The sequence below is a fragment of the Gadus macrocephalus genome, chromosome 4 (genome assembly GCF_031168955.1).
Source record: "Gadus macrocephalus chromosome 4, ASM3116895v1".
In the NCBI taxonomy this organism is placed as follows: domain Eukaryota; kingdom Metazoa; phylum Chordata; class Actinopteri; order Gadiformes; family Gadidae; genus Gadus; species Gadus macrocephalus.
The window spans coordinates 9,122,470-9,139,961 of record NC_082385.1 but is presented as its reverse complement, the minus strand read 5'-3'; the positions used below and the strand labels follow the sequence as shown (position 1 = coordinate 9,139,961).

Here is a 17,492-nt window from a genome sequence, read left to right as displayed (position 1 = left end):
AAGTTAGGGCGGTTCGCCTGGGCGGTTTATGCAAATCAAGGGTTCATAATGGCAGGTGCGCGCCCTATTGGCCAAGGACGAAAATTACACAAATTCCTCGTGGAACCGGTTAAACGAAGAAGCATTGGAGGGTTGATAAGAGAATACAACATTAACATGCACCCGTTCACGAACACACACACACACACACACACACACACACACACACACACACACACACACACACACACACACACACACACACACACACACACACACACACACACACACACACACACACCTTCTTTTTTTACTAAATAAAATAATGGGCATATCTAAAAATATGCCTACACTAGACCGTCTTTGTGCACCGTTGTGTGCTGGGGCACGTTCAGGAATGCTCAAAGTAATGTGAATAGGCCTACAAGGAATTGTTACTAATTGCTGTCATTGGCTTAAGTTTTTCTGAAGCTCAAGGAAGAACTGAGAGTGTTCATAACAAGAGAGCAAACCTTTATCTGTTTGTGTTGACTCTGTAGCTGCGTCTGTTTATTTATCAAATTATCTGCTGACTCACTGGATTGGATGCTTATGAACCGACAGTTCACACGTCAATGTTTGTGTATGAGGGTTTTCACTGAGAAATGCGCATGTCAAGGATTCTATAACAAAGTCCGTTTATAGGTGGTTTAAACCTTCTGTAAATGTGTTGCGGGGAAGAATGTTCAGATAATATAGAATAGAACATGATTACGTTTAGTCACGGTTGGAAACTGAGCAGTTATGTGTTATTAGAAACCTGACAAATCAGATACAAAGATTGATTGGTGATCGATCAGGCAGAAGAACAACCCAGAAGAAGGCAATTCTTTATTTGTCAATACACAAGTAGGCCTACAACACACACAATTAGACAGTGGGCATCGACAGTGCAGTGTCCAATAACCAACTCCAGGTCTATCGCCTCTTGGCCAGGTTAAGGGCAACGGCAGTTATTAACCTAAAATATAGGTATTTGGTGTTGCAGGGAACCAGAGAGAAATTTGTGTTTGAACCAAGCACCCTCTTGTTGTGAGGCCACAATGCTACTGAACCACTGCCACCTGCCACCAGTAGTCTTTATGGATGATACTCTTACAAAAAAACTATTTATTTCCACTTTTGCCATGAAATAAGGAAGTAATACTATATATATATATATATATATATATATATATATATATATATATATATATATATATATATATATATATATATATATACTGTCAGGCTTGTTTTTCTCCAAATCGAAAATAAATAAATTTATAATGAATACAAACAAACACAACACACATAGACACACACATATATATGGATATTTATTTACATATATATATATACACACACAGACAAACACACATAAACAAATACAGATACACAGAAGCCACAAATAAACTTGGAGTGGGGGATGGATAGACTAACAGAATAGTATAATAGACATACTGTAAGCGGAAGTGTGATGGTGTCACTGAGCGTAATGTGACACTCGCCGTCTAGCAGCGGACCCAACAACTGACGAGCATCACTCCACAGCCGACCATAGCAGAGAGCAACAGCACGTCGTGTCTCTATCCGAGGCCGGATGGTAAAATCCAACCTCCAGCGGATCCTAAACAGTCATTGCTTTGCTCGCGAAAAAGAAGGAAAACAGACTTTTGCTGCCATGGCTGATTTAAGTAGTAGTATCTGTGACATGATTGGCAAGTAAGTGAATCGACGGACTGCATTTATGTAGGCTAGCTAGCTAGCACGTCACAGCTAGCTGTGGGGGATGGGTGGGCAAAGCTAACGTTAGCCTAGTAGCTACGGAAGAACACCTTTTACTTCGCACTTATATTGATCAAAGACTGTGTACAAGTGGAGATATTTTGACCAACCCCCCAAGTCCACACAATCCATCGCGTTGGTGAACCATCCACTTTTGAGCTGACAAACTTTAAAATAGCAACCAAACATTGACTGTATCCAGGGCTTTGTCAAACAACAGATTTTTTACTTTGGTAAACATCGGCTGCCCATGACAAATTATCCGATGACACAAACTGGATTGAGGTTTATCTCAAATTAACTGAGGGTCTCATCTTAAATACTAAAGCACATGTCTATACAGTTAATTTTATTTTATTGTAACGGTTACAGGGCTAATTTTTATTTTTCTCAAATACGGAATTATTTCACCGAACATGAAATTCAATGTAATTGGATTTCAACATTAATAAGGGTATACTTTATTAAAAGGTAACTCAGAGAATAAGACAATGTCGAGTACACTTGCATTGACACGATGGTGACTGACAAACAGAATCCACTCCGGAAGTCGTAGGTCCATGGCATGTTTACGAATGACGCCACGGTTTCATCGCGGAAGTGGCGCTTAATGGGCCATAATCAAAGAGATATTACTGTTTTTTTTAAATGCCAGATGAAATTGGGAAAAATCTTAGGGTTACATTTTTTTTAATAAACTCTTAGTAAATCACCATGTTGATGATAAATAACTAATTTAAAATCTTTGTTCTGCACACATTTTTCCAATTTATTTTAGTGATTTATGACCTAAGATTCAGATGATTAATGTATAATTTTGTCCCTGGTAAAAACATTGGACGTACAAGGAAGAAGTTCTCTTAAAATAACTGACGCTATAATAAACAAGGCTTGGAAGTCAACAATTGCCCTAACCCATAACGAACGAGAGGCTAACTCGGCTGCGAGATTACCAATTACTAATCATTAGCTTTTCCATTTCTCCGTTGCTAGCCTGGCCCTGCACTGTAGTAGTACCCGCAGCCCGGGGCCTCTGTGGTGCTCCTGATGCCCCTCTCCCACCCCTGAAGATCCCAGGTGGGCGAGGGAATGGCGCACGGGATCACACTCCTTCAGCTCTGCCACTCTACTCGGTGAGTTCAGGCCTGCGTTCCTAGTGCCAATGTACTCAAAAACAGTGGGCTGAATGTTGGCATAACACTGACGTTTTTTCATCTGTCAAATACAATGGACGCCACAGTTAAAAGGGGATTGCAGTCTTACTTTGATGCCATGTATCAACGACAAAAATCAAATCAGTGCAAAGTAACTTTGGATAAAGGGTCTGGAAAACAGTAATATTTTCAGGTCTGATTGGACATTCACCTGTTTTTATTCTATTACACGCCACAATGAAACAACGGGAATGGTCAATGACGCAAAGTCAATCGCCCCAGCCATAATTACCTCTGCGTTGTAGACTAGGCAGACAAAGTTAATGCTTCGGCATTACAAGGTTAAGTCTGATTTTCTCTTTTCCTTTAACCTTTTCAGGACAGGAAATTAACAGTGACTGAAGAGCCCGCGGGGAACGGTCGCCCGGGCATGCTCCACTTCCAGAGTCGCCCCACTGTTACCAAGGCAGTGCAGTGGGATGCTGTGCTGAGCAGCAACGCGCTCTACGTGGAGATACCCCAAGACCCTCTTCCCGAGGGCAGCAAGGAGAGGTGAGAACATGAACAGAAGTATCTGTTCATGGTGTGCCCTGACAGGAATATTATAGTCATTACTTTTATAGTCATTAGATATGTAAGCGATAATGTATAGAGCGCAGGTCATTATCGGGAAACAAGCCCCGAAAGGGCGAACAGGACACCGACGTGCAGCGGAGGTGTCTTGCTTCGCCCTGAAGCAAGATCCCGCTTATTACACCGCTACTTGCCTCAACGAAAAAATAACTTCATGGTGTGTCTTTTTTACAATTTATTTGTAACCAGCATTCGTAGTGTTGATCAGCAGAGAAATAGTCTGCCAAAGACGTTGACGTCGCTTAGCAACAGAAGATGCTGGGGCTGACAAGTTACCGGACTACTTGAGGAGTGATACCAAAGATGTCATTAGAGGCAAAAAAAAATTTTTTTTGCACTGACAGCGGTCAATTATACATAGCAATGGTGAATTATCAAATATAAATTCACCGCCGGAAGTTGTGAAGGGCCCATGCAAGTGAACGGAACGTTCCACAGCATTGAGAAGAGCCGCGTAATATAAAAAACAACGGTGTTGCCTGTTTGAAACATGCAGAACCCGCACAGGGGAGGCGTACCCAGGGCCGATGCTCTCGGGGTCAACACCCTTCCCTTTGACCGGCAGTGGGTCAAAGGGATGATGCTTATAGGTCGGAATGAAGCGGCCACCGATTCTTGACAGGCTGGGTACTTATTCATACACACAACCGGACTCGGCCATTACTTCACTAAACTGACACGCACGCTACCGCTCGCTCTCCTGGCTCACACACACACACACACACACACACACACACACACACACACACACACACACACACACACACACACACACACACACACACACACACACACACACACAGCGAGCGCCAGTGATACTTTCTCGTAGGCTCAGAGAGCAGCGGTCGGCCTTATAAAATAGCGCTCGCAAGGCAAGATCAAAATAAAATGCAATATACCTAGTATGGCGATATTGTCTCGACTACATATCTTTCAAAAATATACTGGTATAAATTTTACTACCCGTATATCGCCCAGCCCTACTTCCTATCCGTCTTTGCAGTGAGCACTCCCCTCCCTTACCCACACGTCACCATAGATGCGGGTCTTGCATGATAGCTGTGTTTTGCCTGGCAGCTTTCTCTTCCTCTTCCTTTTCTTCAGTTGTTTCTTTTTCGCTTGACCCGTTTGGTTTTGTAAGACGTTCCTGGGTGTGCTGCAAAGGGGAGCTTTGACTGTTCCACCATTGTTAGTCTACACTGGAATCTTGTTTGTAGGCGGCAAATCACTTTTCTCCTGATTTGGATAAAGTGGGCAAATGATTCCAGAAAATGTGTTTTGTTTACTGCAGAGCGACCGGGAGACCCATGTGACTGACCAAACACTCAGTGTCATTGATGGCCGTCTGAGCATAGAGCTATTTAAAACTTATTCTAACCAATAAATGCCCCCTTACTGCGCCTATAACATGACTCTCAGGGCAGTGTTATTAAATTGATTAATGTACTCTGAGGTTGGAAGTGACACTCGAACCCTTTCTACCAAAGAAATTGGCCAATGTGTTTGTGTAGCCTGCGATTCATGTTCTAGTGTTGCGAAGAATCGAGTGGCTCTGTTTGCGTCATCTGATTAACCGGGACTTGTCGTCTTTCCTTCCAGTTTGGCAGCTCTCCTGGAGTACGCTGAAGAACATCTGAAAGTCGACAGCGTGTTTGTCTGCTTTTACAAGAACAGAGAGGAACGTGGTAAGTTGACGGGGACACGCAGAATATTCACCACACGGTGCCCCTATATAAACCCATCTGTTATAGTATTAACCGACCATCTGTAATCGTATAAACCGCACATCTGTAATATTATAAACTAGGGATGGGCGTGAGGAATCGATTACTCGAGTACTCCTCGTTACAAATGAACTCGGTTGGTGGACAGGCAAACTCGAGTTTGCATATACACACACACACACAAACAAAGTTTTCTGAAGCAAATGTATCAATTTTCTGTGCGGTGCCACTAACGCATGCCGTGGGCACAAAGCAAATTAAATGTATCAAATTTCTGTTCCGTGGCGTGTGCAGGCGCGCCAGAATTCAAAAAGTTAAGAGATGGCGTTTAAAGCAAAGCGCAGCGAAGAATTTAAATACTTTAAAGAAATAGGAGATCATAAGGTGAAATGTAAAATATGCCAAGCGAAATCGAGCTACCAGAGTACTACAAGTACTATGCGGCAACATATGCTCCTGAAACGAGTTTGGGAAAGCAGACCCGCAGCAACCAAGTGTGTCGGCTATTTTCACCGCCGCAAGACGCGTGTGTAATCCCGGCCGTGTAGAGAAGGTCACAACGCTGAGTATTTCCATAGTCCATTTGCGGCCGTTTTATTTGCAGCTTTAAATTATTTGAAATGGTTGGGCTACTTTTTTTATTTTATTTTTAAACCTTGGTTCAACGTGATTTAAATTGTGAGACGCATATTTATTTTTGTAAGGAAAATGTGTTTTGAACGTTTGCAAAAATAAATAATGATTACTCTGACAACTCTGACTGTTTTGATGGAGAATAAGCATTACATGTTTGGTTGGTAATATTGCCGTTCATCATTAGGCCTATTCCTGCTGCAGATGCGTTGCATTCTAAAAATAGATTTGATTAAACGAGTACTCGATTGATCCTCGAGGAATTCCGTCGATCACTCGAGTTTGGAATTTACTACTCGTGCCCATCCCTATTATAAACCCCACATCTTTAATAGTGTAAACTGCAAATCTGTAATAATTATGAATGGTGTTCATACTTGTTTTAACTCTTATCTCTTTTCCCCCAGCCAAGCTAGTGCGTACGTTCAGTTTCCTGGGCTTTGAGATTGTGAAACCGGGCCATGCCCTCGTCCCACCTCGTCCTGACGTTCTCTTCATGGCCTACACCTTCGACAGGGACTCTTCGGACGAGGACTAGTTCCCCGGACGACTCCCCCCACCCCTGTGCTCGACCCAACTCCGTTTAGCCCCTCCTTCTCCCCCAAGTAGATTTAGTTTCCACCACCACGTCGTTTGCCCCTCCCGTGCTTTAAATCTTGTTACCTCTGCATCCTCCCCCACCTCCCATTTGATTCTATAGGTTTACATTATATATCGTAATTTTAGTAGAGAACAGAAAAAAGGTTTTAATCAAGTCTCCTTTATGTAATCCAGATGCTAACGAGCACACCTTTTTGTTCTCCCACCCAGATGATAGTTAGAGGTGCATTTAGATTCCACCCTGTCTTATCTGTATATCTTTATTAAACTACCATCATATAAGGTTCATGGGTAGGTCAGTGTTGTTTTAAGAAGAAGAAACCGCAGGATTTTTTGTTTCTCGTTTGGATTTTTGGATGAGCGTGTTGCAATTGCAAACTTGTTTTTGTTAAATTCTTAGCATTTTTTTTTTTATCTGTATGGTTCCCCTGGTCATTGACTGAGAAGAAGGATTCTTCGTTTCTTGAATGTACAACAAAAACGTCAGATGGATACACGTGTAATGGCTGCCTTGCCTTCATGTCACTGGTTCTAGTGCCGAACATCAGGACTTCATCCCCGATTCCCAACGTATCCTATTGCAGTTACCAAGTGTCGTCTGTAGGACGGCACTGCATTATAAGCATTGGGATTGTACACAAGGCTCTGAGCAACAACCCCAATTATTGGTACTTTATAGCTGGATAGTAATTCAAGTTAGATATGTAAGGTTTTGAGTGAAAAACATGGATGCTGTTGCATGTGACTGATTCAGAGGCCTCAGTTTTGGCTTCTTTCTGTGATGTATACCTGATGTTATTGTAGCATTTTGTTTTTGTTTAAAGTAAAGAGAAATTGTTGTGATTATATAATATTTCTGAAGTTTTGGACTAGCATTCCTTTAAAATCCTTTACATTATAGTTTAAAGTTTGTTCAACCGCATAGTGGTACCTGCTTCTGTGATAATAAAGTAATTATAGAAAATGTCATTGGATTATTTAATTACACCCACTGATTCATACCATTCATCTTTAGTTTAGATCAATATACTTATGCAAATATCCACTATTTCAAAGGAAGATCCTGAAGCTAGGCTATAACTGATATTTGTCCTGATACCTATATTTTGTATGATTTTTTTTTTATCCAAACATTCTTGTTATTAAATGCTAAATGTGTGCCGTTTAAATTGATGCTTTGTATCAGTGGATTACTATAACTACTTGCTCAATGCAATTGTATAATTGTACTTCTAATAACTTTAGAGGATTCACACATAAAATGAGGAAAGCATTAATATAGCATGTGCAAGAATTGCACTTAATAATTTAAATTAATTGTAGCAATACGTTTAAGTGAGTTCATATACATTTAATCTGCCTACTTATTGATTGAGCCAAGTATTGTATGAAGCAACTAAACATTTTGTTGATCTGAAAACCTTGGGGACTGCAGAACCTAATGCGGTTCAAGTGAATCAGGTAAGAAAAACATTCCAAGAGGAGTCGTTTTCTGGAATCAAAATATTTAATAGGTACATATCAAGTATTATAACATGTATAAAATTTCAGATCACAATATGACGCGATGACACTGCCATGGTCCGACACCTCCACATCAACATGACTAACGACTCAACTAAAATGATTGAACACAAAAGGCGTACATACATAATATTACACAGTATATGAAACCGGATGACCGTGACTGTCTTTTCAATCGTTTTTTTTCTTCGTCAAGAGTGCAATAGTTAAAAAACATAAAACACAACACTTAAGCCAAGCGTCCACAAGACGTCTAGTAAAAACGTTAGTACTGAAGGGCACAGAGGGTAATGACGGGAACAGGGAGGGAGAGAGGGAGGGGAGGGAGAGAGGGAGGGGAGGGAGAGGGGGGGGGGGGGGGGGCGCATACAGCAGCAGAAATGAAGACTAGTAGATCTCCAGTCCATCCGAGAAGAAGGAATGGTCAAGCAAGCTTGAACAACGGTGTTAAAAGTTAAGTACGTCACAGTTAGATTTAGAGGCGATAGCATCCTTTGGATTTGCATGTTTTAAAAAAAACAAAAACAAAGACAAGAACTTGCAGAAAAGGAAACGAGGACATAGCCACGGAAAACAAACAAATAGCCAGCCAAACATAAGCCAAAAAAAACAACTCAACGGGACTAGCAAAATGTGTGGGACCAAGTTGGGTTCATAGACCTCGTCAATATCTCGTTCCGCGTGAACCTGTGTGTGGGACAGCTAAGACTCCGTCCCCTTGGGAACGGCCTACCCACAGCCTTTGGCGAAATACCTGTTGTAGACCCGGGCGACTGAAAATTCATCAACAAGTGAAGGGTTCTGTATTTGCAGACTTAAACCCACTGCAAACCTTGTATGGGACACAGGATGTTACAAAAGACAATCAGAAAATAACATGGGGTAACTCCTCTACCCAAATTACAATCTAGCTTCTGACGACTGTGGCGTTTGGTGTTGATTTGTAGCCACATCAAATGAATGGATTACATGTACAGCTAACTAAGATTCCATGATGTATTTCTGTCAACCTCGGGCATTGTTGCATCACCAAGTTGCAGTTTCAACCATGTGACTCACTGTTGTCCACGTAAACAATTAGAATACGAAGAGTCATCATAAATACAATGAAGTATTATTACATGAGAATGCAAAGCTGAACCATTGAAATAGACATGCCGGCTAGTGAGATGGCTCTGATTAACGCGGCAATGAGCAAATAAGAGAGGTACTGTATGTTGAAAACTGTTATTGTACTTTTTGGACAAATTACATGACACAAACTGCTAAATCTGCATTCATCATGTAAAATCTGTGACCATAATTACTGTACACTATTCTAGTTGTAAAGTCGTAATGCCTTGACCATTGTCATGTGTAGATAATAATACATAAACTGCAAAGTGTGCTGTTGTGACGACTAATCCCGACCTGGGACGACGTCACACAACCAAACAATTACATTGAATATCCGCAGTGATTTTTTGATAGCATCAAGTAGATTATTGTGCAACCAAGTTATTCTATGAATGCTTTTCTTTTTGGTTATACCCAGGGTAACAAGGTGATTGACATTGTAAAATGGAATCAGAATGACAAGGAAGTCTACCCCCTTTAAATTTTTGGGGGTAGGAATGCTGTTAAAGTCTCAATTTAAAGCAACAGGAGATTTTACTGGCAGAATGTATCTGTGAAACTTCCTTGTGCTTGAATATCAGCCTCCATGTATTGTATTATGTCCATAATCACATTCATGGACCTAAAACCAATGATGACGGCTTCCCCTGAATTAAACCTCCTTTGCACATAGGAAATGAATCAGGTTAGAGGAGAGGAAGGTATTGATGCGACCCACATGTCTGCGGAACGGCCAGCTCGTCAGGAGCAGGATCTGGATCACAAATCACTGAAAGTCCCTTTCGATAAAAGTGACTGTAAAGTGACTCCCTGAAAAACTGCTGTTTTCCATATTTCCTATGATCATTTTAGTCAATAAAACTATAATAATTCATTGGATTTTTTATCCTACAAAAGCCAAGGCGTTCTCCTACGATACATTTGACAGAATCCATTTTAGTAACTTGGAATTGAACTAATTTCTATCGCAGATTCACACTTGGGAGTCCTCCATCAGACGTTTAACTTGTGTTAGTTATTTGTCACGATTGGTTGACAAAGTTACAAACTTTTGGTGAGAATCAAAGAACGAGACTCAATTCATTTTGAACATCCTCCAAACTAGATTTTTCCTGTCTATATTGTAATTGAGATCTTAAAAAAAGAATCCCCCAATAATAAACAGCGTACATCTGTACTGCATGACCTGGGTTTAACTGCAGTTTTTAACGTATAATAGCAACAAATATATAAGTAGAGAGCAGGCTAGTAGCTAGACAAGCCAAGCTCCAGCATTAGCAGTAGCCTAGCTAGACTAATACCAATTTGATTAACGTTCAACCTAAATGTCAGTTTTTATTAGCTTAACCTTTCACATTTGTCCAAGATTTAAATCCCATACCCAACCTTTAAATTCCTTAATCTTGGTAGCTTAGCTCCATTTTCTAGATTTAACATTTGAAGAAAAACCAACCTGCTGCTTGTATGGATCCATATCCATTTCCAAAATACTGCCTCACCATTTGCTGCCAAATATGACTTCATACGAAGGCTAGAAAATAATGTCAAATGTTTTTAAAGTGCTTCAATTGACATTAAACATTTTACGATCTCCGTACAAATATTGATTTCCTTGCCACCACAGGTAAATTATGCTAAACGCGTTTTATTATTTATAAAATAAATACAAACTGTGAACGGTGTGGAAAAAGTGTTGAGTGGTTTCGCCACATGAGTCTTCCCACAATGCTGCTAGTAGATTAGGCACAGGAATGCCTAAAGTACTCACACCTTCTAATGAGTGTAATTTGACCCCGCACTGCTTGGGTGGTACACAGAAGCTAACACACAAGGTCTGGCAGACATGCATTGCCTGGTTTGAGGTACAACTATGAACTCATGGCATCGGCGGACAGTGTGGCAGTGAGTACAATTACTGGATAGAAAGAAAGCGCAATCCGGACCTTTGGGGTTTTAAATTTAGGCTGGTGATTAGGATGGAGGCGGTCCAAACGTTTATCCGTTTCTGATGTGGTCTAGCAAGGGGCTACCATATACACAAATGACTTCATATGCAGTGGGTGTGTTTGACTTGGGGCTATTTCCTTTTTCTGTCTGTTGCACTATGCGTTTTAAACGTGGAGCTTATATGAGTATTTTTGGGAAGTAAGAGGTGAACTCTGTTGGGAGCGTTGGGTTGCGAGTGTCGTGTGGGTGTTATATTTTCCCGCTGAAGACGAGCTCATCGGCCCTTGCTGTATCCGGGGAAGAACTGGTCGAGCAGGATCTGGAGTGTCTTGTTGGGGCCCATGCCGTAGTCCTTGCCCAGGTCGTGGCGGCACGCCGGACATGTGTACACCTCGGCACGGAACGATCGCTGGAGACACGTCTAGAGCGAAAGGATATCAATAAAACAAACGTATTTAAAGGTTCAGTCGGTACGCTTTGTGAGTTGTAAAGAAAGAAAGAAAGATAATGAGAGATTGTAAAAGAGCAACAACCACAAAAAAACTCCCCTCCTTCGCGGCTCCCCTCCCTACATATCAATTAGGCAAGAGATGCCCTGATTGGTCAGAAGTATGCCGGGAGCGAGGGCGGACTAGAATCGATATGGTCTTATAGAGAGGAAGGTGCCGTCCAGCCAGAACAGATATTCTCACAGTACTTTTCACTCACTAATAGCTCACGGATGACGAGGCCATTTCTAACTAATCGCACTCAAATAATAGCCTTTATATTCTATCGACAGCACCTTTAAAGTCAAACAATGACAGGGGACGACAGGGTGTTGTCGAGTCGAGGGTCTCCTACCTTGCAGACGTTGTGTGTGCACACGGTGGTGACGGGGTGGTAGGCCAGCTCCTGGCAACACACGCACATGAACATCTGCTCCACCTTGCACAAGAAGTTCTGCACGGACGGACGAACACACACACACACACACACACACACACACACACACACACACACACACACACACACACACACACACACACACACACACACACACACACACACACACACACACACACACACACACACACACACACACACTGATACATTTTGTATGTTTTTAGGTCATTTAGCAGATGCTTTTATCAAAAGATACTGATTGGTGTTTTGAAACCATAAATGATTAGACACATCAAATAAGACGTGTGGAGCTAGGTGTGACATACCAGCACAAGAACAGCCACACACACACACACACTACACATCAACAAAACCTTATGAAATGCCTGTGTGTCTCTCGAGCAAGTCAAACTATCTTGTTTCTTAGCAACACGTGATATTGAGATCCGTCGGTTATGCAACCTACAAATGCTACCACTTCTGTAAAAATGTCTTACTGAGCTCACAGGGAAGGCCTGTTAATAGACTAGATGTCCTCTCTGCGACACCGTAGTGGTGGATTATATTTGTATGAGCTGCCAGTCTGACTTAGACAATGAATGAGGTATTAAAGGTCCCATGGCATGCTACTTTATGGACGCTTTAATATAGATATTGGTGGGCCCCTAACACAGTATTTGAAGACGTTCCCGAAATTCAGCCGTGGTGCAGAATTACAGCCACTATGAGCCAGTCGCACATTGAGCTTTCCCCAAACGCGCTGTTTTGGTGTCTGTAGCTTTAATGCAAATGAGGAGGAGAGAGGCGGGTCAAGGAGGAGGGTGGGGGTGTGCCTTGACTGAGCAGCTTGTCTGACAGGGTACCATGCGCTCTGTTTACAGTGGATGCATCGCTATATCGTATATTATATATTATCACGGCCAAAAGATGAGTGCTCTACCAGAAAATATTATGAATCTCAAACAACTGCGTCGGGTTCTCCAACATCTCTGGTTCTTCCACTTCCACATCAATCTGAAGTAGACTGAACCACGGCACGGAGGAGAAAGGGATTGTTGCCCGCAATTGTCTCCCGCCGGAGCCTCGGCAGCGGGCTGTGGTGGTGCTTCGCGGTGGTGGTGCCTCGCGGCAGCGGGCAGCGGGGCTCCGGCGGGAGACAATCGCGGGCAACAATCCCTTTCTCCTCCATGTCGTGGTTCACATACTTCAGGGAGTCAAAGCCAAAGTTCCTTTCCCCCAATTCCTTCTCAACCATGGCTGAGATAACCCCCACTACAGTATCGTTGTGGAAATACCAGAGACGTCAGAGAACCGACGTGTTATGCGCCATAACACCAACAGCAGAACGGTTATCCAAATAACAAAGAAGTGTACAACACTTGCGTTACAGTGTGTGTGATCAGACACACACACATAGGGGAACTCATATTAATGTTAGAAAACCTCATAAAGTGAGATTTTCATGCCATGGGACCTTTAATACCAATACTCTTTGGCTGGGATGCAATGATGAGGTATCAGACAATCAAGTCATTTTAGCCTGAATACATAGGTAAAAATCACAAGACCAGATTGCTAGTACCATTGACAGTATCAGTGCGATAACATGTTGAAATAAATGGATGTGGTAGGCTACACCACGGGATGCATCTGCAGACAACCGCCACATATATAAAGGTAAGACGCAATATTTATTGCTTAAGATTTCGATCAGCAAAGTCACAACTTTTCTCGGTTTTGGGACCTCAGTGGTGGAACGAGCACCCTGCCGTTCTCAGGACCGCAGAGTCGCTCACCATCTTCCGAAAAAGACTCAAGACTCAACTGTTCAGAGACCACCTCGACTCTGCATAGCAACCCTCCCCATTTTGGCCACCATTGTACATTGTATTGTATTGTGTTGTATTATAGTACTTAACTGTGTAGAAACTGCAGTAGTTGCTACCATTGCTGTAACACCGGGAATTGGTTAGCCTAGCGATTGTTGTACTTGCACCCGGTTCTATGAACATCATTACTGTACCGACAGCGATATATTGTTGCACTTCTTGTGACAAATGTTCTTATTGTAAGTCGCTTTGGATAAAAGCGTCTGCTAAATGCCCTAAATGTAGTCGGCTATTTTAACTCTTGCAATTGATGTTAGCTTTAGCCACAAAGTAGCCTAACTTATCCACTGTTTGCGTTCCTACAGTGTTGGGTATAGTGGAGATGACGATAGTGGAGTCGTTGGTCTTTTGTTGACACAAAGTGACTTTCGTCCTTCTTGCTTTGCTTAAATTCTGGAATAATTGTTGTGGGGAGAGCATGAGTTTTTGTCAGAATGCCTGATTTAGATTGGATGGATGTGTGTTGTGAATTGAGAGCAGCAAGCTCATGATGTGATATAGCGTTCAGCTGTGCAACAATTTTTTACTTGATGACATTTGTAATGCTGTTGGTAGCCACAGGTTTGCCCCTTCTGAACTTAAACACGTAGTTTATTTCCTTACCTAGCTCTTCTTTGTTTATGTTGGTAGCTTAGGCATGTCATGTCACTCTGTCAACATTGGGCACATTGAGCAGAAAATAGTGGGTCATATGCTATTTGGAAACGCTTTCTTCATAAAACGTGTCAGACATCCCCATTTTTTGGATACATTTTATTCATTAGTAAGTTACATGGGCATGCCATCTTTCAGAACCTTTCATTACCTGCACTAAAGAGAAAATCTTGCATCCTCATTGTACCCAGCACTTCTGAAAATCCACTTCCGAATGCGTCTCTGTCCCCAGCACATTTCAAACCAAACTGACGCCCATGGTTTGAGCTGCTCTGGTTTTGCTTATTTTAGCCATCAAATGAATGTCTACTGCTTTCGGCACACTTTTGTCTTTTTTGTAACTTCCGGTGGTTCTACCCTAGTTCATCTATCGTTTTTACTGAAATATTTCAATTGATCAAGTTAGTTTGAGGGTAAATTGGGATAAGTCTGAGGGCGCAATGTCACGTACGTCTTACTACACCTTTATTCCCCTTTACTTATTACTTATTTTATTTTATTACTTAACTTTGCCTTTATTATCTTTTACGTATCCATTTTATAATTTTTATTTAACTATGTTTGCTTTACCTTTATGCTAAATCTTAAACGTATCCATCTTATTTTATTATTACATTTTATTGCATGACGATGTTTCTATGTGAAGCACTTTGAGTCTGCCTCGTGTATGAAAAGTGCTGCATAAATAAAGTTGCCTTGCCTTGGCTTGCCTCAATAAAATGGAGGACGGGCACATACCTGACCCTCAGCCAGCGACACCATGGCCTCGTCCCAGAGCTTCCTGTTGGCCGTGTCCTCCTGGATGAGCTGCCGCTGCTGGACAGACAGCTGGAAGGACTCCTCCACCTTTATCCTCTTAGCAGGGATCTCCTCCGCGGCTGTGGTCACTACTGCTGCACGCGCACACGCAGACGACAGTATCACAATTAGATTTATTTGGCCTAGTACAACCACAATTGCACTTTTGTGTTCCTTGAACCATTACCGTTGAGGTAATGGCTGAGAATTAATCAGGTAAGTAAATACATAACTACATAAATAAACGATTGAATGTATGAATGAACAAAAGCCCCCCACCACTCGCTCTGGGGGTCTTCTGCCCCTCTCCGTTCCTCCGAGGCACCGGCTGCGTCTCCATGGTCACTGGCTTCTGCTCCCCTGGCTCCTCCTTCACCTCCTCCACCCTGGGGTGTATCCGGGGCCGGCCCCGCCCTCGGTGACGCTTCCCCCGGCCGGAGCCCCCGCCCCGCGCACTGGCCTCCCGCTTGGTCTTGTTGGCCATGGCCTCCAGGTAGCCTGGGGGGTACTGGGCCCGGGCAAGCAGAGAGAGAGAGCGGGACAGAGATAGAGAGAGACAGAGAGCGAAAGAGAAAGAGAACATAAATACAGGTGGAGGAGAAAAGCTCAGAATCAGTTGGATGTTGTTGTTTTGTCCGTCTTGGGGGATTATGCAAAGCACCCCGGGTCAGACACGGTTTTAATTGATGTCGTACTTTATGAGTAGTATTCACCGCTGAGAAACATGTGGATTGCACCACATTGTGAAGGGAGGGATGGTAAAACGTTAATATTCAACGTTGGATTATGAGAATATTAAGAGAATGGGCCTTGGGCACAGAGGTTTTTCTAGTGGGGCGAACACAAGTGCATCATGACGTTAATTATGGGAACCTCCAGCCTTCCTCCCCTTAATTAACTTAATGAGATACACCTGTTAACACCACTACCATTCCATCTCTCTGATAAAGGCCTGTAGTTCCCCTTCTTCACTCTTTTAAAACATAGCAAGGTGTGTATTATCAGAATGATATGCTTTTGCGGCATTATGCATCATCCAGATATAGAGTTGTTATTATAACCTGTAACACTGAAATATATTGAATTATTGGATACGTTAAAAAATCACATTATAACTTAATCATCATCAACAAGGTTATCCGTATTGGGAGTTCTTCTCTATTCAACCTTCCCTCTAGCTCCATCACAGTAAGGCCGGTTCATGATGCTCTTCCCCTCTCGCTAAGTCCCGCCTCCGACCCCAGAGGAGCCCCCCATAAGCCCCGCCCCTCTCACCTGAACGGCGAGGCTGAGCTTCTTGCTGCGCTCCAGGCCCTCGGGGGTCCAGGCGGCGGGCTCCAGGTCGTCTCGTCGGAGGAGGTACCGCCACACCAGGAAACCACACTTCCCGATCTCGGGCCAGTACTTCACCACCTGGGCCCGTCGCGCGCGCGCACACGCGCGCACACGCACACACACACACACACACACACACACACACACACACACACACACACACACACACACACACACACGTTGTGTAATAGTAGTCGAAGATAGGGATGTGGAAAAGTGATGGTTGTTGGGTTTTACAAAATAACATAACATCAAAATATGGCAATGTGTTTTTTTTATGACATGCCCATTTCATGACTCACAGCTGCTGCATAGTGACGGCGGATTAAGCCTTGTAGAAAAACCAATGCATCGTATTTACGAGCGAGTGCTCCGTGTATTTATTCTCTGTGACGAGTGTAAGGGATGCAGCTCCCCCTGCCTCTCCATTACCTCCATCTAGTTATTTATTCTGCGAGTCATGCCAACCGCAGTCGACACCGAGACACAGTAAAGAAGGACGCATTGTGTTTTTACATTTACATTTTGTACAGCAGTAGCGGCGTCGCTTCTGGTGACATCCGTACCGTGTTTATGCTGTACCCATTCCCTCAACCGAAACGACTGTATTTTGTATAATACTGTATCTTTTGAAAAACAAATATTGTAACTTCGAAATACTGTCTAGTCTAATTATACCGTATCATTTTGAATACATTGGGAACAGCATAAATGATCAATGCTACATTTTATAAATCCTGTTCCTTTAGAGTACCCTTTCATACACCTTGTGGCTACTGTCTATAAATACTGCACTGTGTCCACAGATAACCTTG

At 42.6% G+C, this 17,492-nt stretch overlaps 2 protein-coding genes and 1 long non-coding RNA gene across 4 annotated transcripts in view; 1 reads left to right on the top strand and 2 right to left on the bottom strand.

Annotated features, from left to right (window-relative positions):
• The first annotated feature begins 1,521 nt into the window (after positions 1-1,521).
• oaz1b (ornithine decarboxylase antizyme 1b) lies at positions 1,522-7,498 on the top strand. The gene is given in 6 exon segments (XM_060050012.1): positions 1,522-1,722; positions 2,779-2,830; positions 2,832-2,918; positions 3,319-3,491; positions 5,172-5,257; positions 6,337-7,498. Coding segments are annotated over 6 exon segments (651 nt in total). The 5' UTR covers positions 1,522-1,600; the 3' UTR covers positions 6,468-7,498.
• LOC132455923 (E3 ubiquitin-protein ligase UHRF2-like) overlaps positions 6,893-17,492 on the bottom strand; it is a 32,395-nt gene continuing 21,795 nt past the window's right edge. Inside the window, exons 12-16 of one of the 2 annotated variants that reach the window (XM_060050008.1) lie at positions 16,618-16,755; positions 15,622-15,850; positions 15,283-15,437; positions 11,960-12,058; positions 6,893-11,537 (exon numbers count right to left, since the gene is read on the bottom strand). In XM_060050008.1, coding sequence (XP_059905991.1) covers positions 11,391-11,537; positions 11,960-12,058; positions 15,283-15,437; positions 15,622-15,850; positions 16,618-16,755 — 768 coding nt within the window. In that variant the 3' untranslated portion in view covers positions 6,893-11,390. The remainder of the gene's footprint in view (positions 11,538-11,959; positions 12,059-15,282; positions 15,438-15,621; positions 15,851-16,617; positions 16,756-17,492) is intronic. The other variant, XM_060050009.1, reaches the window with a different exon arrangement.
• LOC132455929 (uncharacterized) overlaps positions 17,457-17,492 on the bottom strand; it is a 459-nt gene continuing 423 nt past the window's right edge. Inside the window, exon 2 of the long non-coding RNA XR_009525346.1 lies at positions 17,457-17,492. This exon is cut by the window's right edge and continues 72 nt beyond it. This is a non-coding gene — a long non-coding RNA (uncharacterized LOC132455929).